The following is a 25,494-nucleotide window of genomic DNA, read 5'->3' as shown; positions in this document are numbered from 1 at the left end:
GAAGTAAGCGTGGATAATAATAATAATAATAATAATAATGTAGACAAAGGTGATGCAGGGGCTATGAGTAGGAAGGGAGGTGGAATCATATCATCAAAGTGGCCCTAGAATTTTGCAAAGTAATTATAATAGCAGCCAGACTCCATATGTGAATAGACGGGTGTTTAAAATGAAAGTTGATTTGACAAGGGTGAGTTCAAGGAAGTAGCGTATTATGGTCCCGACTTCCTTGTGCAGGTCATGTATTTAACGGAGGGAAGGGGACCATTTCTTATCAACATGTACTAGATTAACCAATGTGAATTGATCTGCAGAGGGTGACTGAGTTTAGTAGCAACTGGCCACCCAGTAGTATTCATAATTTAATTGAAGGGAAGCAACTCGTCGGAATTTCTGTAACTCCTCACCCTCAATAATGTGGGTGATTACGATTCACATGGACAATCCCCAATGCGTTGTGCAAATTTTGCATCAAAACGTAACAGTCAAAAACTATTCAAACAATTCTGAATTTGGGTTCAAAACTGTCATATAAATAAAAATTAATGCACTTGCTCAAATAAGGACTAAGGAAAAACCATTTTACATTTAATGACCAATAAAACATATATAACAAAATTATTATGTTCAATAACCATGACTCTAAGGGAAATCGTATCTATGGTTCATTCTTTTTACACCATTATAGCTAAAGAACAACAACACAAGTACAATAAACCTTAGCCCTATTGAGTAAGGTTCCGTTTGGTGCGTTTTAGTACAATTTTTCCCTCGATTGTCGTGCAAAGTTTTGTTTGACTAATCTAAGGTCCGCGTGTTTTTAGACCTTGGAGGATGAATTTTCCACTGAAGGTAAATGAGTTTAGTTATTTCGATGAAACCTCATTTTACAAATATATCTTTTTTTTCTTTTCATTCCTATTTCAAATAATTATTAAATAAATAATTAAAATAATCATATAATTATAAATTTAATAATTATAAAAAGTAAACATTTATTACATAATTATTAATAAGTTTTTCTTTAGGGAAAACTACATCCATGGTCACTTTTGTTTGAAATGTTACATTTTAGTCACTTACGTTATCGTGTTGTAACATTTTAGTCACTGAGCCGTTAATTGTCGTTAATGGTGTAATGGTAAGCTGACGTGACACGTTAAATCATCATTTCAAACAAAAACTTTAGGTTAAATTATACAATTGGTCCCCATAATTTTTCGTTTTGAGCAATTTAATTCTTTTATGTTCTGTTAACTTTCTTTTTTTTTTCTTTTTTTTTTCCATTCTCTGCTGCTTCTCCCTCTGTTTTTCTACATTCTTTATTTCTTTTAACATACTAGGAAGTCGAATTGGTAGTGAAGAAAGAAGCATGGTATGGGTTTATGGGTTTTGGTTATAGGGTTTTGGTTATAGGCAAATGATGACAATCGACTTCCTATTTCTTTTTTTTTTTGCCAATTCGACTTCCTAATATGTTAAAAGAAATGGGAAATGTATGAAAACAGAGGGAGAAACAAATGAGAATGGAAAAAAAGAGGAAAGTTTAAAGAACATAAAAGAAAAAAAAATTAAATTACTTAAAACGAAAAAAATATGGGAATCAATTGTATAATTTAACCTAAAATTTTGTTTGAAATGATGATTTAACGTGCCATGTCAGCTTACCATTACACCATTAACGACTATTAATGGCTCAGTAACTAAAATGTTACAACATGATAACGTAAATGACTAAAACGTAATGTTTCAAACATAAGTGACTAAAACGTAACCTAAGGTAAACAAAAGTGACCATGGTTGTAGTTTACCCTTTTCTTTATAAATATATAAAAATTTGATCTTTATGAGTAAATTCGAAAACTTTTAATCTTTATTTCATCACTCTCAAATTTTTGATTACTACAAAGGGGGCTTTGAAAGGTTTAGATTCATATTCAACATTTAGCCTAAATTTTATGACGTCATAAAATAGTTTGTTAAGCATTTTTTTTAAAAGTCCTTAAGAAGCTTTTTTTTTTTCAGCTAAAGCAAAACTTAACAAAAAAAAAAAAAAGTGATTTGGGCATCCAAATCTCTTTTAAAAGTTTGTTTTAGACCAAACCAAAAACTTGGTTGCTTTTATTTTTGGAAGTTATGGTTTTTTTTAATAATAATAATAAGGTAAAATTTAAACATCGATTTAAATAGTATAATTTGAATCTAGACCATACTTAGGGTAATAAATACATTTGATCATCAAACCATCACATGAAATTTTTGGAAGTTATAGTTTTGAATCGTATTTAGTATTTTATATTAATAAAATACATCTAATACGGATATATATCTATATTACAGTTATGAATTTTTAATTATTTGAATAATATATAAGTTAACATGCTCTAAAAATTATCGAAAACATTTTAGATATTAATATTTGTTATTTATTCAAGTCGTGACTTAACACCTTAAATCGAAGTTTTCTTTTTCTTTTTAAAGAGCTAATCACGTCATTGGTCCCCAAACTATGATGATACTTTACACGTTAGTCTCTAAATTTCAAAATATTTTAATTGAGTCTTCAAAATACTAGTATAATGTAATATATATATTAATCATGTCCTTTTGTTAGCTTGGATGTCAACTTGAACGATAAATCATAGCTGTAATTTAATGCGGAGAATATTTGGAACACGTGGATCAAATTTTAAACATGTATGCATCTATTACATGAACAATTTGTATTTGGTATGTCAAAAAAATAAGCTTCCTAAATTTTGATTTGTTTTCTTTTAATAGGCAAATTTAAACTGTTCATATAGTAGGTAAACACAAGTTTAAAATTGTATATACGTGTTTTAAATGTGCTCCACTTCAGATTTGAACTGATATTTAACCTTCAAGTTAGTGTTGAATAAAAGGACTTAATTGATATGATATCGATACTTTAAAGACTTAATCAGCACATTTTAAAATTTAAATTATAGGTGGGTTGGATTTTCTTTTGAATTTCAAAATAAGGGTTCATGCTTGGATTCAATTTTTAGGTGATTTATTTTGGTAGAAAGTGACCTTTAACTTGGGTTTTTTTATTTTAATTAATGAAATTATGTCTCAGTCAATTATTTAGTATATACTCAATAATAATTACTCCAAAGAATTATGTGATAAATATGAGTATAAGTTGAGGTATGATTTATCAAAAAGAATTTCTATTTATAATTTAAATTTAAGAGTAGATATCTACTTAATACATTTTTTTGAACAGTTTTATTATAAGTTCTGACCAAATTTGTTCTTTTTTGACACGCTACTTAGAACTACCCATAATCCCTCCCCAACCTATAAATAGGAAGATAATACACTTCGACACACTCAAACTTACATCTTTTTGCATTGATAACAATCAATACCCTCTACCAATAAGGTAATTTACATACAAACTTGAAGGCAACTCCACCCATTGGTGAAATACATCTACTTTTTTGAGTCTTGATCTCAATAGTGATAAAAAATGATAAGTCAAAAATGACAATCAAATTAGTCCATTATAACTTGACAAATTTACTAACCTTTTAGGGTTTGGAATATATTTGTTTCAACTCAACTATAATTTTCTTTTTCTCAATAAAACAAAATAAAGTTCTTTTAAGTAAAATTTTGAATTTTCTCTTATTAAAAGAGTAATTAAAAAAAACCCAACACTTCCAACTTCCATTCTGAAATAAATATTGGAAAAATTTGTGATTTTAAATTAATTGACATTAAGTTTAAAGCTCGATTTTTGTGCTTGTCACTCATTCTCTCTTTTCTCATTTAATAATTACGATGTAATTACTTGTACCCAAAGAAATAAATTCATTCATAGAAAGCGAGCATAAAATTAATCAAAATAGTATAAAAATATATTTTAAATTGTTAGTTATAAATTTATAATATGTTAAAATTACAATATTGAGAAAACTAATTTTATCCAAAGATGTTAAAATGATTAACCTCTATAAAGGAAAAAAAAACCCATTAAAGTATATAAAACAAAAAATTATTAGTTTAAATTTAAAATTTAAAATATTTTATCCTCAAAATTAGGATCTCTTTTGCATCATAAAAATACTGAAATTAATTAGTTAATAATAAATTGAAAATTGACCTAGGGTTTTGGTAAGATATCATTCATTCATAGATTTGCATTTTCAGAATTTCTGAGCAAATTTACAAAAAAATTCCTTTTTAAGAATTGGACAGCCTTTTCTTTCTTCTTTTATTGCAAATAAAGGCTCCCAATTTCTTATTATGTCCCTACTAAATGTCAAATTTCTTCATGTTTTAAGGGACTATGTTGTCATTTCATTACACCTTGATTTAGGTTTTCTTTAGGAATATTGTCTTAATTGATTTGAGTTTTGTCTCGTAAAAGAGGAGAAATTATTGTATGAATCTTTCTCATGCTTCGTTCAATTATTTTATGCTACACTCAAAAAAAAAAAAAACTTTCTCCGCATCAAATTTTATTTGATGAGTCAGTGTCCTATCAAATTAAGATCGAGACGAGAACTTCGATTAATCTGAAATGAAAAAAAATAAAATTATGCTACATTTAATATAATATCATTATAAATAATATATCTAACTTTAAAAATTATTGCAAGAATCAATTAGAGGAATGTCAAAAGACTATATCTACAATCTTTAATTGACATTAATTTGAATTTAATCTGGAAAACCCTTTATCTCTTTATTATTATTATTTGAAATTAAAATTAGGAGATATTTTTTGAACCCAAAATTTGGAAAATATTATTAATTGAGAAATAATTTGATCTTAATTCATAGTATAACAAATAAATGATAGTGATAATAATTAATATTATTGGGTTTGAATTTTCAAAAATCGAGTAGCTTTTGAAAATTTCACTCCGATAAGGTGTTTTTACCATAATTTATCTTTTTTTACTTATTATAATAATTAGTTATTTAAAAGAAAAACACACATTTTTAGTTAAATATTAATATCTTTTAATAAATTATTTCATTAAAAAATAAATTTATTTTATATAATAATTTCAAGAAAATAATCCAAAATTTCCAGCAAAATTACTTGTTTAAAGCAAAATAAATGTAATAAATTAACAGCCGTCCGATCAAGTTTTAACTCACTAATCAGAATGATTTTATTAACCTTTCCCGCCTAGGGTAGGTCACTTCATTTTCTTTAGCAAATATACAATTTTTTTTCTCTCAATTTTCCATTTTTATTTTATTTTTTAAAATATCTTTTTACTGCACATTCCTTTATATCGCTCTTTCCACATTCTGTAGGCTTCTCTTCTTACTCTCTCTTCTTCTTCTTCTCTTTTTTTTTTCCCTTTATTTTTGAATTACTTTCTCTCAACTTTCTTGCCAAATTCTAATTTGCAAAGTGTTATTCCTTGGCGTACTGATCAGAGCATATATATCGGATTCAAAGCAAAGGAAAATGGTGAGAATTTGGTTTCTTTCACTAACTGTTGGTTGTCTCTTTCAAATTTTTTTTTCTGTTAAACATAATCTCAAGTGTTGAATAAAGGGTACGTGTTTTTCTTTTTCGTGTTTGTTGTTATCTGGCTATAATGGTCTGTTTGTTTCCCAGGAAAAAAAATTATATGGACACAAGGAAATATTATTATCTTTTGTGCAGCTTGTTCTACTCATTAAAACAAAAAGAAAAAAACAACCCTGTATTGGCTTCTTTGGTTTATTTAATTTTGTTAAAACGTTTAACCTTTCATGAATTCAACATCTTTTAATAGTTTGTATTAGAATTCTGTCAATGTTTTGTTGTAATTTTTTATGAATTATACTCATTCTGGTGTATTCACAGTTAAATGTTGAATCTTGCTATTGAATTCATCCATTGCTTCGAGTACTTGTTATCAAAGCTACAATCTTGGAATGAATTGTAAATCTAGAAGCTTTGAAAGTTCATGACTTTTACAAGCTTTTTTTAATATTTTTCCAGTGAATTAGAATTTGGTTATTGCAGGTGGGTTGTGAATTATACTTAAAGGATAAAACAGATTGGCTTATTCCCCTTCTTCAAACTGAGTTCTTTGGCCCTTGCGCTGATCATCAAGACCTTAGGAAAAACGAGAAAAATGTGTTCTGCATCGATTGTAATCTCGAATTTTGCCGGCATTGTAAGGTTCATAGCCAACATCTTTCACTTCAGATCTGCAAATATGTGTATCAAGATGTTGTTCGCCTTCAAGATATGCAGAAACATATTGATTGTTCCAGAATTCAGGTATTTCTTTTCCAATGCTCTTATTGGCCTTTTAATTATGAAACTTTCATACTAATTGTAATGAATTCAATTGACCTTATTGCCTTGGTAGTATAATAGATGTGGTCAAAAAGATTGTTTTTTTGGGGTAAATCACTAATTAGGATCCATATATAATGTGTTTTTGATTAAACTACTTGTTGAATCATATCATTATGTTTGAAGAATCATCCAAATGATTGCTTTGATTGCCACTTTTTTTTCTCTTTTGATAAGCTTTTCCAGCAATTTGATATGATACATAGTTTCATGACACTACTGTAATGATTTTTAATCGTTTGCCAGACATACAAAATCAATGGTGAAAAAGCTGTACATTTGAACCCTCGGCCTCAAGCTAAAGATGCCAAACCATCGACAAAATCAAAAACCGGTGCTGCCTGCGAAGCTTGTGGAAGATACCTTCAAGACCCTCCTAATAGATTTTGCTCTATCGCATGCAAGGTATGCAAATTCAACCCCATTTTTTCACCACTTGAATTCCCTCATTTCCTTTTACCTGAATCATAAACAAATGTTTCAGGTCTCAGCCATGCAACCTGGAAACCGAACCGATAAAATCGAATTGCCGATACGAGAATTCCCTCATGTTTCATGGAAATACAATAAAAATTCACCCGAAATAAGTACAGAAGAAAAGCAATCATCTCTTTCATCAACTGATGTTTCTGAGGAGACAAAGACATGGGTGACCAAAAGTCTGTTAAAGCCTAGGAAAAGAGTGAAGAAAAGGAAAGGCATTCCTCATAGAGCTCCAGTCAGCTAATAACTCAAGAGTTTTTGGTAGATACTCAACAAAGGGTACTTAAAATAGCTTTTAACAGTTGGATCAAATCATACATTTTTTTTTTGGCAATGAATTGAAGTTGGTCTTCAAGATTAGACCCTCATTTTGGAACTTAGTTGGGGTTGGTTGAGAAAGGCAGTCCCACAATGCCATTAAAGACTGATATTTTTTTTGTTTTGGTTCTTGTTGAGATTGTACAGCATGTGAAAATGGTATTGAATTGAAGTTGATGGGATGCATATAACAATGTTTTCAAAGACCTATTGTAACTACCCCTACTTTGACAGATTTCATTGGATCTATTATATGATTTTGTTCTTCTTTCGGTGGCATTCTTTTTTCATGGTTTCAATAGTATATTATTCCTTATTACACCCTTAATCACTATTTTCCTTCATATAATCATAAAATTTATTTCAAGGGTTAATATAATTCTATGCACTGTTAGTAAAACATACCATAAAGGTAAGTTTGAGTTGTAGCATTTATATTTCTTTTTTCTTTTTCAAGCTACAACTTGAATACATTGGGGGCCTAATAGTATATGATGGGAATGTTTGTAATAGAGTTGGCATTGAGTGATGGTTTTCCCTTAAAAAGATTTGGTTCATTGTTACAATCTTCGTCGGTTTTAGGTAAATGGGGTGATGTATGGTAAGCTTTGTAAATCTTAAAATTGGGACCCTCAGTCTTCTTACATTATGGGAACAATGTCTTGTTTAAATTTTTTTTTTTTAAATATGGGATAGATAGGAAGGTGGCAGACAAAAAGAGCAGAAAAAAAGGGTGGGGGATGGAGAGGAAGGGAGAATCCTACGAACCAAGCAAGGAACGAGGTAAAAGAAAGAAAATAAAGTGAAAAATAGAGGGAGAGCACAGCAGCAGCAGCAGCAGCAAGCATGTTGCACATGGCATGGTCTATACTTTTTCCACATTGTTTTTTGCAGGGAATTGTCTGTCACTATTTCTATTACTGACATTAAGTATTTTGATATTTCTCCTAAGAAGATACGGGCATTTCCCCAGTTTTGTTATATATATATATATATCAGTCGCAATGAAGATGGATCGGAATTAGAGATAGGTTTGGATACACTCTTAGACTCTTGCAAGATGAAAGTAAATTATAGGGTGCTAAAGCTTATACTTCAAGACACATTTGATGTTCAAATTAGTGACTTGATCGAAAAGTTATTTTTTTTATGAGGAAAGATAATACATTTAATTTAACTTGATCGAAAAGCTACCTTTATTATACCAAATATCCTGGTATAACACAATATATATATATATATTGTGGTTTAGAGATTGAACCCTATAGGTTTTTAGGAAATAGGGCTAGCATCCAATCTTGTGAGAAATCCTCCTTTCAAACCCTATAAAGGTGGGTGAATCATTGAGGCTTCTTAAATACTACAATTGCCCTTCTCCAAAAATTATTATTTTTTAGTCCTTGAAAGTTTTTATATTTATAAAATATGCACTAACAAATCAAATTATTAAAATTAAAATTAATTATATTATTTTTGAGATTTTCTTGAACACTCTAGACACATGATACCATTAGAAGAAAAAATAATTAAAATATAATAGAGAGCATAACTTGACATAAAACAATGGAAATACATGAATTATGAAATCTAAACTTTTAATTAAATCATAATATATAAATATATTAATGATTATACACGTGGAATATTGCAAAAATAACATGGGAGGCTCTCAAGTAATGGGTTGCTAATGCTATAGTTTGGGGTTGTCTTTATTAGGCGTGCATGCATCTTTTGCTATTCTAAATATTTGGCTTTTCTACTTCTCTTTTTTCATCACTTTGTAGTTAGACTGCTCTTAAGCTTTTACCCCCAAATTTTAAATAATTTGTGTTAACTATTTGTCCAGCTTTAAAGTTTTGTTCGAAATTTAGAAAGGTTTAGGTAAAAATATTAAGTTCGAAAAATAAAAATTCTATAAAGTTATTAAATATTAAAATAATGTAATATAAATATTTTAAAAAATAATATGGGGATTTAAAATTGGCTTGAATTAGCCTTTTACAAATAAGGGCGGGTTTGAGCAAAATTTTAGGCCCATATTTTAAGTCGGACAAGCATAAAGTACGTTAAGATCATGTTTTAGCCTGACTCAAACCTGACACATGAACACCTCTAGTGTAAGGGTGGAGCCCGGGGGATAGCAGGATTTCCTTTTAGGCATTTTATAATTTATAAAATTTTAAATTAATAATAATTAAATAGAACTTTGGCTTTCAAAAATGATAATAAAATTGATTTAATCCTTTAAAAATATAAAAATATATGCTATTAAAATAATAAAAGTAAATTTTTACTACCGTAAAAATATATAATTTAATCCCAACCTTGATCGGGTGTTATCGGCAAATTAGGCTCAACTTTTTATTTTAAAGACACAGAAAAGCAGAAAAAAATTGTGAGAGTATATATATATATATATATATATATATATATATATATATATATATATATAAATAAAGGGTTTTTCCACCAAATTAAAGGGTAAATAAATATGAAAATAATAATAATAATAATAGTTGAGTTAATTATCATTTTAATGGAAAACATGATAAATGAAAAGGTGGTGGGCGAATGAATCCCCACAATTCTGTGTAATCATTGTTTATTTTGTGTTATATTATCTTCTCATTTCAAAGGTGTCTGCTCCATCATTGTGATTTGAGACTGTCCCCATCTTCAATTTTTTGGATTATATCTTATTTATTAATAATAATTAACACTTTAACTATTTATCGTAATAAATAATAATTTTATTTAGTTGATTGAGTTTTAACTTGATTAGCATAGATATTGTTGTTAATACAGAAAGATGTGGGTTTGAGTAATGTATTAGGTAAAAAAAGCAGATATTATCGAACTTATAATGAAATTAATAAATAAATTAAATTAAATTAATTTGAAATAAATTCTTTTAATTTTTAAATAAAGTTTAAGAAATAATTAAAAATAATTTTTAAAAAAAAATCCTATTAGGTATTAATATTTGTGTATTTTCATCATTAGATAATTGATAATTAGATTGCACTGCAAAAGGAAATTGATTACCTGAAAGGCGTAAGCCCATAAACTAAACAAACTATACAGCCCAAATATTCAAACCCTAATAGTAACTAAATAGAAGTTTCAGGCCCAACAACCAAAACCCTAATTTGAAGCGAACATTTGGGTTTTTCTTTTGGTCGTCGGAGGAGTCTCTATAAAACGGCTCTCCACTCTGCTTCGTTTGAAATCAGATCTCATCGGTCAAGGTGCCAATCAGGTAAATCTCCGCTCTTCTCTTTACTTAACCTTACTTTCTCATGGATTTCTTTTTTGCTGTTTAGGTTTTCAGTTTTCTATCGATAGGAAAAAATGTCTCTAATGATGATTTAAATTTGAAAAACTTTCGTTCTTCTGAGAGAAAAAATCTGTGCGGAATTTCTATATGGAGACCTGAGCTGAAGAGACATTGTAGTTTTTGTTTTTTGCTATTTACTGTCATATTTGTGTTCGCCATTTTTGTATCATTTTTGCCTCTGAGGATGATTGAAAATAAGAAACTTTCGTTCTTCCGAGAAAATCCATGCGGAAAATTTCTGGAGACCTGAACTGAAGAGGTTGATATGAATTAGCTACAATTTGTTCTTCAATTAGATTTAGGAAAAGAATTTGTTTTGCATTTTGGTTATTACTATAGCTTACAACTGACCTTTACGGTATTAGGCATTTGAAGGTCTTCTGTCACTCTGATGATGTTTAATATAAAAACTTTCGTTCTCCTGAGCTAATAAATGCTGAAATTTTATGGAGACCTGAGCTGAAGAGTTTCAGAAGATTTTTCAATATAGATAGTATTTTGATACCTTTTTCTCTTATGTTGCCCTAATTCTGATTTTCTTGAAATACCTGTTTTGGACACCAATGTCTAACTCCTATCCGGACATGGGTTTGGAGATATGATCTTTTAACATACTCTGTCCAAATACTCACACCCAAGTCTGAGTATTCATGTGAATAGATTTTGCATAGATTTTGACAAATACTCTGTTTGTTTGTGTCACATGGGCAATTTACAGTGAAGCCATAATATTGTAATTTTCAATTGGGCAATTTTTGTAGTTCTTGTGTAGATATGCATTTTCTTTTTCTACAAATATTTTGACAAATCTATCATTCATGTGGTTACATAAGCATAGAAAAAATTTCCATTTTCAAGTGTAGTAAGGGTTTCTTGATTTTTTTAATGGAATTTGCATACTTTTTGCAGGTTTTGTGTTAGGTTTACTGAGAGATATCACTAAAGACTTCTGTATTTGAGAATGAGGTACTAATTGGTTTATCCTTTTTTCTTTCCTTTGCCGTGTTCATTTAGTAGCATTAAAAAGTTGCTTGCTGCATTTCGTAGATTGTATACTAACCCTCTCCTTTGTTTGCTTCTCTTTTTGCAGTCGGCCAATGGAAGAAGATGTAAGTTGTCATAACTGCAGTTTTCCCCCTCCATTCAAACAAAAAGAATGCATTTCTTGTATGAATCTTTGCTGACATTCATCTCTTGTTTGCTTATCTACCTGCAGACTACAAAGAATGAGGAAGAGGAATTTAACACTGGACCGCTGTCTGTTTTGATGATGAGTGTCAAAAATAACACTCAGGTAATAAGCCCATCTTCCGTACCCCCTAGCAATACTTGTAAATGTGCTTTATCTAGAGCTGAAATTAGCGTTATGGAAACAGGTTCTTATCAACTGTCGCAACAACAAAAAGCTTCTCGGCCGAGTGAGAGCATTCGATCGCCACTGCAACATGGTTCTGGAAAATGTCAGGGAAATGTGGACTGAGGTTGTTTTTCTTTCCTCCTTTTGTTTGCCTTCATCTTATTACAATCAAATACAGAGGTTAAATCGATTCTCTATTACGGTATAGGTACCGAAGACCGGGAAAGGCAAGAAAAAGGCACTACCAGTTAACAAGGACAGATTCATCAGTAAGATGTTCCTTAGGGGAGATTCTGTTATAATTGTTCTAAGAAATCCCAAGTAAATTTGGTGCTCTTATGTTATGAAACTTTTGTAGTGTTTATGTATTCAACCAGGGAAATGCTATTTAAACCACCAACGGCACTGCATTTGATTTGCTCAAAGTACTGTATCTATGAGTAGTAGTTTGGTTTGTAAATTTACTGATTATATTTACTTTTATAGAAACTCTATGCAGACTTATTTTGATAATTATCTAGAAAAATGTTTTTATATATTAAAATAAATATCTCGAATTACGCTTCTTATGAAATAAGCTTTCAATTTTTCGAAGTTGGAAAATTAATTATATTTCAGTAGGGATGAGTATTCGATTTCGTATTATTCGAGTAGATGAATTTTATTTTAGCAATTAAACTCGATTTGAAATTTTTTGTATCAAATTGAGTCGGGTTGATGGATTTTATTATTCATATTCAATCTTGCGTTTACATAGATTAATTATTTAACTAGTAAATGAAGTACAAGATTATTTATTTAAAATAAACAATATAATGATTTTGCCTTTTAACTTGATAGGTTAAAATGATGTAGTTTTATTTTATAACTTTTAATTTTATAAAAGGTAAATTTTTATTAAAACGATGTAATTTTGTTTTTGTTTTTGTTTTTATTTTGGATAACTCGAATTGTGTAATCCATATTTGAGTTGAATTGAAAATTTTGATTTTTATTCTAGTGATGTGAATAACTCGATTAACTCAAATTATTTAATTCAAATTTTGAATTAAGCGTCTATGTTTTCAAATCAATTATTTAATTCAAATTTTTTGAATTAAATCGGATTTTGTTTAACCCTATATTTTCATCTTATTTACAAGATTTTTCTAAGTACATATAGCTTTTTGTTCAAATAATAAGTATGCATTTTATGTGCATATCCATATAAATTTGTATGCAAATATGACTTTAATTGTTTGATTGAGTATTAGCTCAATTAAAATAAGCATTATTGTCAATGTAGGAAGACGTGAGTTTGAGAACATTAAAGCACATTATCTTTCTATTTATGTGTTGAGGAGAAGCTATGGGTAGTTTTAAGTATTGTGTCAATAAAAGCATATATGATCAGAATAATATTTTTTTTTTAAAAAAATATGACTTCAATAAATTTTTATCATATATTCTCTTTTTGATACAATGTCTAGAACTACCCATAGCCCATTCCCTCCCCTTAAATCGGAGGATAATATGTTTAATGTACTGAAATTCATGTATTTCTGCATTGGTAACAGTACCGATGTCAATAAAACAAACACTCAATTGGCAATTAAATAAAAAACTTTGTGGTACCATCACCTTCCATTGGGGAATCTCCACTTCACGAACATTGAAGAGCTACCAAAACCAAAGCACCATTAGGAGTAAAAGCCTCTTTGTCGAGCTTTGTTATTGCAAATTGCAGGCAGTCAATTACCTTGCAAAAAGAGACACTGAACAAGTTGGCACCAATACTACATTAGAGAAAGGATAGTCAAAGGGGGACATATGATAGAATGTACCCTGTAATATCGGAGGTTTTTTTAGGGTAAATTCTCTCGTCGGTCATCCAATTTTTAGGACACTTTCATTTTGGTCACTCAAAATAAAATCATTGCAATTTGGTCAGGGTGCTTTCATTTTAATCATCCAAATGTTAAATCTCTAACACCGTTTAACTATGCATGCCACATCATGTTTACATTTTTATATGGGTCACCCAAAATATATTTTTTTAAGTATTGATTAGGGTAAAAAAATCAGGAATTAAAGCGAAAATGTGATAGAAACTAAAATAATTCACACAAAATTTTAATTTGTACTTTGTTTATCCCATTGCTGAATATTTTAATCTTTTAATATTAAAATTTAAATTTTAAAACATCAAAATAAATCGAATAAATTGTTGAAATGTTTTAATCCATTGATAATATCAATTGATTTGTTACTATAATATTAAAATTAATTAATTAAATCTCCATTTAAATTTTAAAATCAACGAAATCAACTCAAATAACTTGTATTTAATAATTGTCTCTGAAACTTAAATTTCTTTTGATTATATAATCTCCATTTTTCCATGCTAAGCTAAAAGTAAAAGAAAATATCATCGCAATTAATTTATTAATTGCTTGTTCTTCGCTTAGATGAATAAGTAATAAAAAAATTATGAGTTTTGTTTGGCATGGAAGATAAAATTAATCAATTTAATTAATTGCAATGATTTTTCCCTACTTTTAGCTTAGCACGACATATTCAACATCATATATATAGTTAAAAGAAATTTGAGTTTCAGAGACAACTATTAAAAATAATACTTTTCATTGATAATTATTGAAAATAATTCTAAAATATAAAATAAATTAAATAAATTGTTGAAAATTTTTATTCATCGATAATGTCAACCGATTTGTTGCTATAATTTTGAATCTTAATATTTAAAATTTTATATTTTTAAAACAAAAATTTGTACTTTTCAACAATAAGATAAACAAGTACAATTTGACTATTTTTGGTTATTATTTTAGTTTCTACCACGTTTTCACTTTAATCATTGATTATTTTACCAAAATCAATACTTAAGAAAATGTATTTTTAGGTGACCAAAATGAAAATAAACTAAAGTTGAGTGACAGAAAAGAAAGTGCAAACATGATAGGGGTGTGTATAGTTAACCGTCATTAGAGCTTTAATATTTGGGTGACTAAAATGAAACTCCCAAACTAACTAATTAGAATAGATTAGAGTTAAAATGCAATTAGATTGCTATAATAATAATGATGTCAGCTAAGCCATGACTCAAAAATTTACGTATAATCAGAGTTGAGCTTGTATTTTTATGCATTTATTTTTGTAAAATAAAACCTCAAAATGTCGATTGAGTCTTAGTTTAATTGGCATGGAAATTATTGTCAATGCAGAAAGATGTAGATTCAAATGTGTTGAAGCATGTTATGCTCATATTTATGAGTTAGAAAGAGACTATGAATAATTCTAAATACTGCATGTATAAATGATAGCGAGATTATTAAATAAAAAGTAAAACCTGTACTCATAACCACAAATTCCAAGAGTGGACAATAATATTAGTAAAAAAGTAGACAATTTTGGAATATGTGAACACTTGCCAAAGAAGCACAAACGTTGTTCCCATTTTGGAACGGATTTATATATAAAACACACACACACACACCGCTCTTATTTCTCTACGACTCCCCTTTCCATTGCATCATTTCGAGTACTTACCAAAAAGCATGGCTGCTCAAAACAGCAGAGCTACCATTGAACCCGAGAAGCAAACCCTTCTCAATCACCACAAGGAAAAACACTTCACCGCCGGAGAGGTCGTCCGCGACATCATCATCGGCGTCTCCGATGGTTTAACTGTGCCCTTTGCTCTTGCCGCCGGATTGTCTGGCGCCAATGCCTCTTCTTCCATTGTTATTACCGCTGGTATCGCTGAGGTTGCCGCTGGAGCCATCTCTATGGGACTTGGCGGGTAACTCTGTATATACTTCTCATTGTTTTGATAAGTTCGAAAATGGGTACTGTTTGGTTACTAAGAAACTGCAAGAAAAAGAGTGAAAGTTATTATTAGGATTTTACGTAGGTTTTTCCATTTCTGCAGGTATCTTGCGGCTAAAAGTGAAGCCGATCATTACACGAGGGAATTGAAAAGAGAGGAAGAAGAAATTATCAATGTGCCTGATGTTGGTAATAATTAAATTTTTTATAAATTTTTTTAAAAGTAATTTGATTAAGTTACTTAAGGATTGAGATTCATTTGAGTGTCGCAAATTGTGTCGTGGCTGAAAATGCAGAGGCTGCTGAGGTGGCTGAAATACTAGCAGAGTATGGGGTAGAGCCACATGAATATGCACCTGTGGTGAATGCCCTAAGAAAAAGGCCTCAAGCTTGGCTTGATTTCATGATGAAGTAAGTTTGCTTATCACGGATGCTTGTAATTATTACCATACTTTCATTGCTTAGACTTGTAATGATAAAAATTCGATGTTGTAAATAGAGAAAACCTTTGATTCCAGTTTAAGGGTTGAACCAATGTCTTGCTTCACGGGTGGAATCCATGATTTAAGCAATTCCTGGCCATCGGCTAATGAAAACTCAAAACTCAAAAGACATAAAAAGGACTACACAGTTGAGTTGGGATTTTGACTCTTTGACACAACACCGCCTCGGGCTGATGAAATTAAGTGTTTGTATCTATGGGAATGACTTTAGACAGATTGTGAACAATCAATAGTGAATAGTGTTTGACGAATTAAGTGAATGTGTGGCCCTATTCTCACTCTCCAAAAGTGGAGCAAAATGCCAAATTTGCTTTTTGAAATATTCGGATCAATGCTCTTTTCTCCTTTTTCAGAAAGTGCCCCCATGTGGCCGGCTTCAGACTGGAACAGGTTCTGGCATGCTACTTGGGGGGCCTTTTTTTTTTTCCTTCTAAAAAAAAACTCTTCTTTTTGGTTACAAACAAAGATTTCCATATATTTTCAACACATTCATTCCCTCCTTCAATGGGAGTGGAATCATGTATAGATTTATTCTTTTAGAACATTTTGCTGGATATTGATGGGAACCCATTGTTTTCATAAAATCCAACATATTTGGTAAAACACTGCTGTAAACATATGCAGGTTTGAGCTGGGGTTAGAGAAGCCAGATCCACGAAGAGCATTACAAAGCGCATTCAACATTGCCGTTTCTTACATATTGGGTGGATTGGTGCCACTCCTTCCTTACATGTTCATTCCAAGAGCCCAGGATGCGGTGGTTGCATCAGTGGTCATCACCATTGCTGCACTCCTCATCTTCGGCTACGCCAAAGGTTACTTCACCGGCAACAAACCGGTAAAAAGCGCATTCCAAACTGCTCTCATTGGTGCCATTGCATCTGCTGCTGCTTTTGGCATAGCTAAGGTTATCCATCCCTAGAAGTTTTATGCATTGTTCTTAAGAACTGAAAATATGGGTTTCCTTTAATATTTTTCATGTTGGTATTTCGATTAAAATCTCAGATCTTCATGTAATTCTCTCCTTTTACCTGTACGAATGAGTAAATCACCATTTCGACATGAATAAGTGTCTGCCAATCCGCATTCATACATGTGTAAGATATTATATATTTATCTAAATTATATAACAAACTAATTTGCAAAAGATTCAATGTATTTATTATTATGTTTCTGGAGCACGTCTCAATATTATTTTCTTTATTTTCAGAAGATATACCTTTTGAATACCAAAAAGGAATCTTCTATCCCCATATAAGTGAATAAGCAAAAGGACAAAAACAAAAAGTAAAATAAAGGGAGGAACGTATAACGGTCCCATATTGATTCAGGCTCAAACATGTCGGCCCCGATAACTATCACTTACCGAATAACAATTAGGGACTCTATAAACAGATATTCTCAGGCAAATACATAATTGGTATTATGATGAATACTAGAGATTGTTTAAGGATTATATCTAACCTATGTTTATAAATAACTTAGAAATGGAACAAGAAGTTTAAAATGATAACTTCATTTTGATAGCTACAACTACTTGGCATAAACAAAGGTAAACTACCATATATCATCCTCCATTACTCACTGGTTGTTCTATATATTGCTAGGCAGCCCTTTTGTGAAGATCGTGCTGCATGTATTTAGATATAGTGTAATGAAAAGAAGAATATAAATGTATATAAATTGGATATAGGATAGGCATTCTGCTAAAAGGTTTCCAAGAGTACCTTTCTAAGGAGTTTGGTGCGGTTTAGTACTCTTGGAAGTCAAATGGCCCATTTGGTCTGTTAGAAGTTCCAAGTCTGGAGATTTCTCTAATGGTGATCCATTTACAAGTGGTTCAATCTCTAGGTTCTGGGATTTCCCCATATTTTGTAGTAACTGTTCAAAACTACACGACTTTTCTGAATGGGTTTCGGAATCTGTTACCTCCATTTCCATACCAGAGTTCATGGGGATTTCTTTATCTTGATTTCCATCGTCATTATTCTCTAGAAAGGTGTTGCCTAAAAGAAGTTTTTCCCACGCACCATCATCGTGTAAATCTGGGGGAATGAAAGGTGTATGACTTTCATCCATAAGCACTTTCACGAAATCAATATTCATCCAAAAATCTTTTGTTCCATCTGAAGAGTTATCAGATTCATGAGGATTTTCGCAATCTACCACTGGTGCGAGTACCGGTTTTGATGTGCCATCCACTGGCGGCTGATACCTTACTATCATATTGTCAGAAGCAATTGGTTCACCATCTTCTGTAACTTGTTCTAGCATATTGCTTGGTTCAGCCATGCGCCAATTATTTTCTTTTGGTTGAATCAGTTGGACCAAAAAGCCGGGGCTCTGCATAGCCATTATTAAGAAGGATAACAACTGCTGCTGACTTTTCTCCATTCCTTGAAGACGTTCCTTCAAGAGAAGAACCTTATTGTCTGCAGTTTCCTGGAACTGCGTAAGTTTAACCAATTCCTGCATCAGAGCATTTTTATCAGTCTTCAAATTCTCAACTTCCTTCCACAGTGCAGTGTTTTCATTGTTTTCGCATGATCCAACAGTGTTCTCCAGCTGCTGTAGTGGCTGCTGCTGCAATGGTTTACGCTGCTCAGATCCCGGGGAGTGTTTCCGTCTAGCTATATTCTTAAGCAAGTCCTTTTGGCCTCTGACAAATCCATCATTTGCAAATTCCCAACGGTCTGTATCAATTTTTCTAAAACCCTGGAAAAAACTTTAAGGGTTACTAATGTTTTCAATGAATTAACAGTTCAACCAAAAAATCCAAGCATTATGAGTACCTTCTAAATACTAGCATTAAAAAAAAAAAAGCCAAAGATAAGCATTTGCTTCTGCCACTCTTCCACCCGGCAATGAAGTACAAAATCAAAATGGAAAAGGTAGAACAAACATGCAGAAATACCTTACACACCTCCAATGTAAGCAAGAAGCAATAAATCATTCAAATTGTATGAGACAGTCCGGTGAATTAATCATTTCATTGTGCTAAAACAAATAAGTGCTGAAATGAGTAGGAAAAGAGAGAGAGTGACTGATAACAAAACAGCAGTCCAATTAATTTCAACAATTTTTCCAAAATTTAATTTAAAGGATATTAGACAAGATTTAGATTTTGCCAATTCTAAGAAATTTAGTAAAAAAGGTAACCTATGTTAATCAGAGCCTGTATCTGATGCATATCTGGACATTGTAAAACTTGAACATATCTATGTCAGGAATATTCCAATATCCCGAGTAACATAGAGGGTAACCATAAATGGTGTTAAAGTCTCCTAACTCCACCAACACTTTCACCCCCACATACTTTTTTGACAGGATTGGAAGGGCTCCAAAATTTAGCCACTGTCTCTAATGAATTTGAGCCTACTAATATTGGCCTAATGATACAAAATAATTAGTTATTTTCTTCTCTTTATTTTTAAATTAGAAAATATAGTAAGCATCAAAATGGAGAAATGCATATTGTGGAATATGCTTAATTATCATTTTCTTTCAACATTCTACAGCAAAAAATTTTCCATTTCCCGTACTTCTTTCTTTACTAACCCTAATTTCCTTGCTACCATAAAGAAATTTTACACTGCAATTTCAATTGAACCGAACCGCATCCCATCAAAATCAAATGACTTGTCTAGCAAAACTTGGTTCTACTTTGTTTATCTCAACATTACAAAATGAAGAAACTAAGTCAATACCATTTTAGCCTTTTCTAGTCTGGCAAAATTCAAACTAATAATTACCTCACCATTGAAGCAAAATTGAGTCATAAAAATTACCCAGAAATACTGCTAGTGCTAGCAAATATTCCTTTCTAGTGTATTCCTATATATTAGAAATTGAAAACAAGCAACAATCCTCTATGAATTTACACTCAGAAACTTAAATTCCCAGTAACTGCAACTTGAACACCACAACCAAGCTCTCACAAGAATTAAACCAAACACATAACTAATAAAAAAGCAATTTAACAACAAACCTAAGCAACAAAAAAAGAAAACACAAATCATCAAAAGAAAATTCCATCATAAGAATAGCAAAGACTTGCTTCAACAAGAAAACAAGAACACAACAGACATAAAAAGAAAACACTCAAAACCCAATTTAAAAGTCCAAAATCCAAACTCAAACACCAACCCCCCAATTCTGACATGTTTTTTTGAGAAAGTAAGATACCCATTAAAAAGAAGCAGGGGGGACTCACATAAATATTGAGTTGCCTGATGAAAGAGGAGAAATTGCTGTGCTTGAAGAACTTAGGGAGCAAATGGACTGAAAATTCAGTCATATCCCAAATTATAAAACTATCATTATTTTGACTCCATGAAATTATCGCATCAGTAGACTCATCATCTACCATTTCATAACATTTTTTTAGAAAAGGTGCTATTGACTGAGACCCATTTTCACTCGGTTTCACCATAATTGAATTTTAATTAAAAAAAGTAAAGAAATTTGATATTTAGAATAGTGTGAGCAATTTCATTTTTATAGTGCAACTCTTTGGTAAAGGCATGAGAAGGGTAAACTGGAAATTGTAGTAAAAATGGGGAAATTATATGGATTTTCCTCGCTTCGCTTCTGGCCGTTCAACCGCGTGAAGTTTGGAAATTGTTAGCTACTTCGCTTTGGTAAAAATGTACTATTAGTCCCTCTACTTTGATAAAATTCGAAATTTAATCTGTCCTTTAAAAGTTAAAAATTAAATTGTTTTACTTTTTCTAGTTTAAAATTTATCAACTTTATATCATGTGGCATATAATTGATGAAAAATAAATACATTAAGTTAACAATTTTTCATCAGAATGATGATTCAACTAAAATTTTTAAAGTGAATGAATTTTTAAGATTTAAAGTATAAGGATAAAAGTATAAAGACTAATAGTATATTTTAACTAAATTTGTTTATCGGTTGGACTACCTATTTAGGTCCGAATACCCACTTGAAATTTGGAAAGGTTTGAATAAAAAAATTAGGCTTGGAAAATGAATTTTAACAAAAAAATTAGGCCCATTTAAAATATGGGTCGAGTTTGGGTTTAAACATCCAAGGCCCAAGCCCAAGCTATTTTTAAGTTTATAATATTTTATATTATGATATTTTTTATATATTATGTAATTTATAACACATTAAAAAAAATTATACTAAATATATAATACCACTCTAATATAAATATTAAAATAATATTAAGATGACTATATAAAAAATTTCAATAAATAAAAACATATTAAATTAAAATAATATAAGTATCTTTTAAAAAATTTAAAAAATAGACAAGACTAAAATAGACTTGAGAAAAATTTTAGGCTTATATTGTGGGTCGGTCCTGGTTGAGGAAACATAAATTATATTAATATCATACTTAGGGCTTGACCCATAACCATCTTTAATTTTAACATGCAATTTAGGGTCCGTTTGTTTACATGTAAAAGGTTTTACGGAAAATGTTTTCGATTTTCCGTGTTTGTTCACGTGAAAAGCAACTTGGTCAAGAAAATGACTTACAGGTCAACGGAAAATAAGCTTTTTTCCTTGTAAAATGACTTACCCTTCTAAAAAGCTTAAGTCATTTTCCGGAAAAGAGTTCCTCAATAAATAATTTTACTTTTATATAAAAGTTATTTTAAATCAAGTTTAGTATTATTATATTGATAATAAAATTTATTTTTATTTTTAAAATATTTAAAATATTAATATAAAATATTATATTTTTTAATATTATTAAATATACATATTTAATTATTTATATATTTTTGAATAAATTCTGACTGGGCTTTATTACTAAAATTAAGCAAATCAACACAAAAAAAGTCCAAAATTAAAATGAACCCACCAATACAAAGGCCTATAACTCAAACCCAGAAAGCAAATTAAAACCCATAAAACCAATCCCCCCTTATTTTTGAATTTTAAACTTAAAAAACTGTAAAACAGAAACCTCTAGAACCTAATAAATGCACCGCTATCATGCCCAATCAGAACCAAATCCTTCCCCGTCTTTTCAAATCTATTTTTTCATTTCTTCATTAAGACGTTTCCGGATATCCATGAGGTTGTTTCCTTCAAACTTTTGGGTTTCCCCTTTTTCAACCTCAAAAATTTGTGTCATTCATTTCATCTGCTTCTTTGTACTCCCTTCCGTTCATCTTCCTTCAGTCGCTCAGCATAATCCGAAACTCTACCAATCAGGTAAATTTCTTCTTTTTCCTTTAATGCCTCCCTTGCAAGCATATGAGCTAGACTATTTGCTTCTCTAGGTGTGTGCTCAAAATAGTGTCTTTTTGATTGTATTAGTAACTGATGAATATCTCGAATATATGCTCCAACCCTTGATCTGTCATTTGCTTGTGTTTTGCATTTCTTAATGATTGAAAGTGCATCACCTTCAATAATAATATTTGGCCATTTCATGTTCATACCGATGCGAGTTGCTGTCCTGCAAGCAATTGCTTCTGGGGCAAAGGTTGATGCTACTTGGTGATGAAGCTCTGTAATAGATAAAAGGGCGATTCCTTGACTGTCTCTGGCCACAATTCCCACTACCAATTGTCGAGCATTTTCATCAAAGGCTGCGTCAAAGTTAAACTTTATAAACTGACCAGGTGGGTGTTTCCACATTCTACCTTCTTTTATACTTTTTGTAGCTTTTTCTTCAATCCCCTTGAGCTCTGAAATATATCTCTGTACAAAACCTGCAATTTCTTTCCCAGATCTACTAATCTTCTCATGAACTCTTTTATTCCGCTCTCCCAGATTGCCCAAAGAGCACAATAAAATACCCTACGTATATTGGGATTATTCTGATTGAAAACCCAGGTAAGCCACTTTAAAAATTCTATATAGGGTTCATGTAAAATCTTCGAGAGTGATAACTCTTCCCATACTTCTGTTGCTACATGACACTCACGAAAAATGTGATTTGTGGTTTCTGTTGCTCTACCACACCCAGAACATGTCGTTTGACTTAGGAGCCTTCTGAAGTGCAGATTCACCCACGTTGGAATATAATTCCAGGCTATTCGCCAAATTGTAATTTTTATCTTTGAAGGTAGATTAAGGAGCCAGATATTTTTGTAAAAATCCCTAGTTTCAGTTTGTAAGGCATAAGCCCTAGGATCATTTTCATTACCTTGTAATAGTTTATAGGCGCTTCTCACGGTGAACTCTCCCGAGGACTCTCCCCTCCAGGCTGGAAAATCTTTGTGAGGCTCTTTTGCAAGCGGAATGCAGAGGATTCTCTCAGCTATCTCCAGTGGAAAGGTAGGCTCAATCAAGCCCTGTTTCCACTCCCTCTTACTTTCATCAATTAGATCTGCAACTTTACAATCACGTAAATTAACAAAATGCGATGATAACCTGGCATAATTTGGTATCCAACTATCATTCATCATCGAAATTTCACTCCCATTCCCCACTTTCCAGCATAATCCTTCTGATAGAATACCCCTAGTAGCCCATATACTCTTCCATGTGTAAGAGCAATTATTCCCAAGACGCGAGTTTAAGAAATTAGTTTCTGGAAAATATTTTGCTTTTAAAACTTGTGAGACCAATGAGCTTGGATTGGTGAGTATTCTCCAACCTTGTTTAGCAAGTAGAGAGATATTAAACTTGGCCAAACTCCTGAAGCCTAACCCCCCTTCTTCTTTGCCTCTACACATATGCTCCTATTTGCACCAATGGATCCCTTTCTGCCATTGCTTCTTTTGCCACCAGAAATTAGCAAAGATTTTTTCCAAATCTCCACATAAAGAGTTAGGAAGAAGAAAACATGACATAGCATAAGTCGGAATGGCCTGTAAAATTGATTTAATAAAAACTTCCTTTCCTCCTTGTGAAAGCCATCTAATGCTCCAATCTCTGATTCTGGAATTAACCTTATCCTTCAAATATTGAAAGGACTCCTTTTTACATCTTCCAATCATATTAGGGAGACCTAAATACTTTTCCATATCTGTTGACCCTCTTAACCCTAAACTGCCTAAAATTTCACCTCTTGTTTCATCTGCTGTATTTGAGCTGAAAAAACCCGTAGATTTTTCAAAATTAACGCACTGACCAGAGCAGTCTTCGTATTCATTCAGAACTCCTTTTAGCACTCTCATTCCCTTTGTGGTAGCTTCAGTGAACAGAATACAATCATCCGCGAATAGCAAATGTGATATCCCTGGACCTTTCCTACTTGCTCTTACCCCTTTCAACTTACCCTCTTTTAATGACAATCTCATTACTGCCGAAAGCCCCTCACTGCATATTAAGAAAAGGAATGGACTGAGGGGGTCCCCCTGGCGCAACCCTCTGGAAGATTGGAAAATTTCCCCTATTTTCCCATTAATGTTGACTGCGAAAGATGTAGAAGAAATACATTTCATAATTAAATCAACCCATTCAACAGCAAAGCTCATTTTCAGCATCACCTCTCTAAGAACCCTCCACTCAACTCTGTCATAAGCTTTGGCTTAACTGCCATAAAACCTTTCTTACCTGTACGTTTCCGTCTAAAGGTATGAAAGAGTTCATAAGCTATTAAAATATTATCAGAAATTAATCTACCTGAGACGAAAGCACTTTGCACCACATCAATACACTGCCCAATAACCCTCTGAAGTCGATTTGCAATTAGTTTATATATAACTGTGCATAAACTAATTGGTCTGAAATTTGCTAAATTTTTTGGAATTCTGGGTTTTTGGAATCAATATAATTTCAGTAGAGTTGAAGGGGCCAAGAGTTTTACCCCTGTTTAAACAGTCAAGGTAAAAACTGATGACTTCTTCCCCTACAATATGCCAGTATTGCTAAAAGAAAAGTGCTGGAAATCCATCAGGCCCTGGCGCTTTCGTAGGCCCCATTCCTCTCAAGGCTGAAAACACTTCTTCTACCGTGAATTTATCCGTTAAACCTGTGTTCATGTCTGACGTGATTTTTCCTTCGATACCTGTTAAGAGATGAGATAAATCTCCAACCCCTTTTGATGTAAACAGTTCTCGAAAAATGTCTTGTGACCTCACCGATCCTATCCTCCTCAGCCACCTCTCCTCCACCCCCTAATTCAAGCCTCGAAATATTGTTTCTTTTCCGACGAGCCGAAGCATACTTATGAAAAAAACTTGTATTCTTATCCCCAACTTTAAGCCAGTTTGCTCTTGCCCTCTGCTCCCAATACCTCTCATCTTTGTCAATTTCTAAATTTAGATGCGCCTTCGTATCAATAATCTTTGCCAACACATCATCATTGTTTTCTTCCTCAAACAACATCTCTAGATTCTTTTTTAGCCTTTTCTTTAACCCTTCACGGCTTTTCCTAATTTGTTCTAC

The 25,494-nt window shown here is 31.5% G+C and overlaps 4 protein-coding genes and 3 non-coding genes across 11 annotated transcripts; 6 read left to right on the top strand and 1 right to left on the bottom strand.

Annotated features, from left to right (window-relative positions):
- Positions 1-5,292: 5,292 nt before the first annotated feature.
- Positions 5,293-7,423, top strand: LOC105782998 (protein RGF1 INDUCIBLE TRANSCRIPTION FACTOR 1). 3 transcript variants are annotated; one of them, XM_012608146.2, is made up of 4 exons: positions 5,293-5,461; positions 6,005-6,265; positions 6,590-6,748; positions 6,828-7,423. In XM_012608146.2, the coding sequence occupies exons 1-4, from the start codon at positions 5,459-5,461 to the stop codon at positions 7,068-7,070; spliced, it is 666 nt and encodes a 221-aa protein (XP_012463600.1). In that variant the 5' UTR covers positions 5,293-5,458; the 3' UTR covers positions 7,071-7,423. The 3 variants fall into 3 exon arrangements, with proteins under 3 accessions (XP_012463600.1, XP_052482205.1, XP_052482204.1); XM_052626245.1 differs by having other exon boundaries at positions 5,294-5,461; positions 5,989-6,265; XM_052626244.1 differs by having other exon boundaries at positions 5,294-5,461; positions 5,981-6,265.
- Positions 7,424-10,291: 2,868 nt separating this feature from the next.
- On the top strand, positions 10,292-12,351 carry LOC105783000 (uncharacterized). Its single transcript, XM_012608149.2, has 6 exons — positions 10,292-10,403; positions 11,391-11,447; positions 11,572-11,590; positions 11,698-11,775; positions 11,858-11,962; positions 12,047-12,351. Exons 2-6 carry the CDS (start codon positions 11,443-11,445, stop codon positions 12,161-12,163), a joined length of 324 nt encoding a protein of 107 aa, XP_012463603.1. The 5' UTR covers positions 10,292-10,403; positions 11,391-11,442; the 3' UTR covers positions 12,164-12,351.
- Positions 10,498-10,591, top strand: LOC128036443 (small nucleolar RNA Z159/U59). Its single transcript, XR_008193238.1, has one exon. It is a non-coding gene; the product is annotated as a small nucleolar RNA Z159/U59 (small nucleolar RNA).
- Positions 10,656-10,742, top strand: LOC128036444 (small nucleolar RNA Z159/U59). Its single transcript, XR_008193239.1, has one exon. It is a non-coding gene; the product is annotated as a small nucleolar RNA Z159/U59 (small nucleolar RNA).
- Positions 10,866-10,950, top strand: LOC128036445 (small nucleolar RNA Z159/U59). The gene has a single exon (XR_008193240.1). It is a non-coding gene; the product is annotated as a small nucleolar RNA Z159/U59 (small nucleolar RNA).
- A 2,957-nt stretch (positions 12,352-15,308) lies between the features above and the next one.
- LOC105782997 (vacuolar iron transporter 1) lies at positions 15,309-17,235 on the top strand. Its single transcript, XM_012608145.2, has 4 exons — positions 15,309-15,637; positions 15,767-15,852; positions 15,960-16,074; positions 16,791-17,235. Exons 1-4 carry the CDS (start codon positions 15,393-15,395, stop codon positions 17,086-17,088), a joined length of 744 nt encoding a protein of 247 aa, XP_012463599.1. The 5' UTR covers positions 15,309-15,392; the 3' UTR covers positions 17,089-17,235.
- LOC105782999 (heat stress transcription factor A-8) lies at positions 16,572-20,639 on the bottom strand. Of its 3 annotated transcripts, none has more exons than XM_052626458.1 (3): positions 20,380-20,639; positions 17,894-18,881; positions 16,572-17,197 (listed from the first exon to the last, which is right to left on the bottom strand). In XM_052626458.1, exons 1-2 carry the CDS (start codon positions 20,596-20,598, stop codon positions 17,898-17,900), a joined length of 1,203 nt encoding a protein of 400 aa, XP_052482418.1. In that variant the 5' UTR covers positions 20,599-20,639; the 3' UTR covers positions 16,572-17,197; positions 17,894-17,897. The 3 variants fall into 3 exon arrangements, with proteins under 3 accessions (XP_052482418.1, XP_052482417.1, XP_052482416.1); XM_052626457.1 differs by lacking the exon at positions 16,572-17,197 and adding an exon at positions 17,455-17,796; XM_052626456.1 differs by lacking the exon at positions 16,572-17,197 and having other exon boundaries at positions 17,455-18,881; positions 20,380-20,638.
- Positions 20,640-25,494: the final 4,855 nt, after the last annotated feature.

Source organism: Gossypium raimondii, chromosome 13 (genome assembly GCF_025698545.1).
Source record: "Gossypium raimondii isolate GPD5lz chromosome 13, ASM2569854v1, whole genome shotgun sequence".
NCBI lineage: Eukaryota > Viridiplantae > Streptophyta > Magnoliopsida > Malvales > Malvaceae > Gossypium > Gossypium raimondii.
Note: the sequence above shows the minus strand (reverse complement) of the source record. Positions and strands in the feature narration are given on the sequence as shown.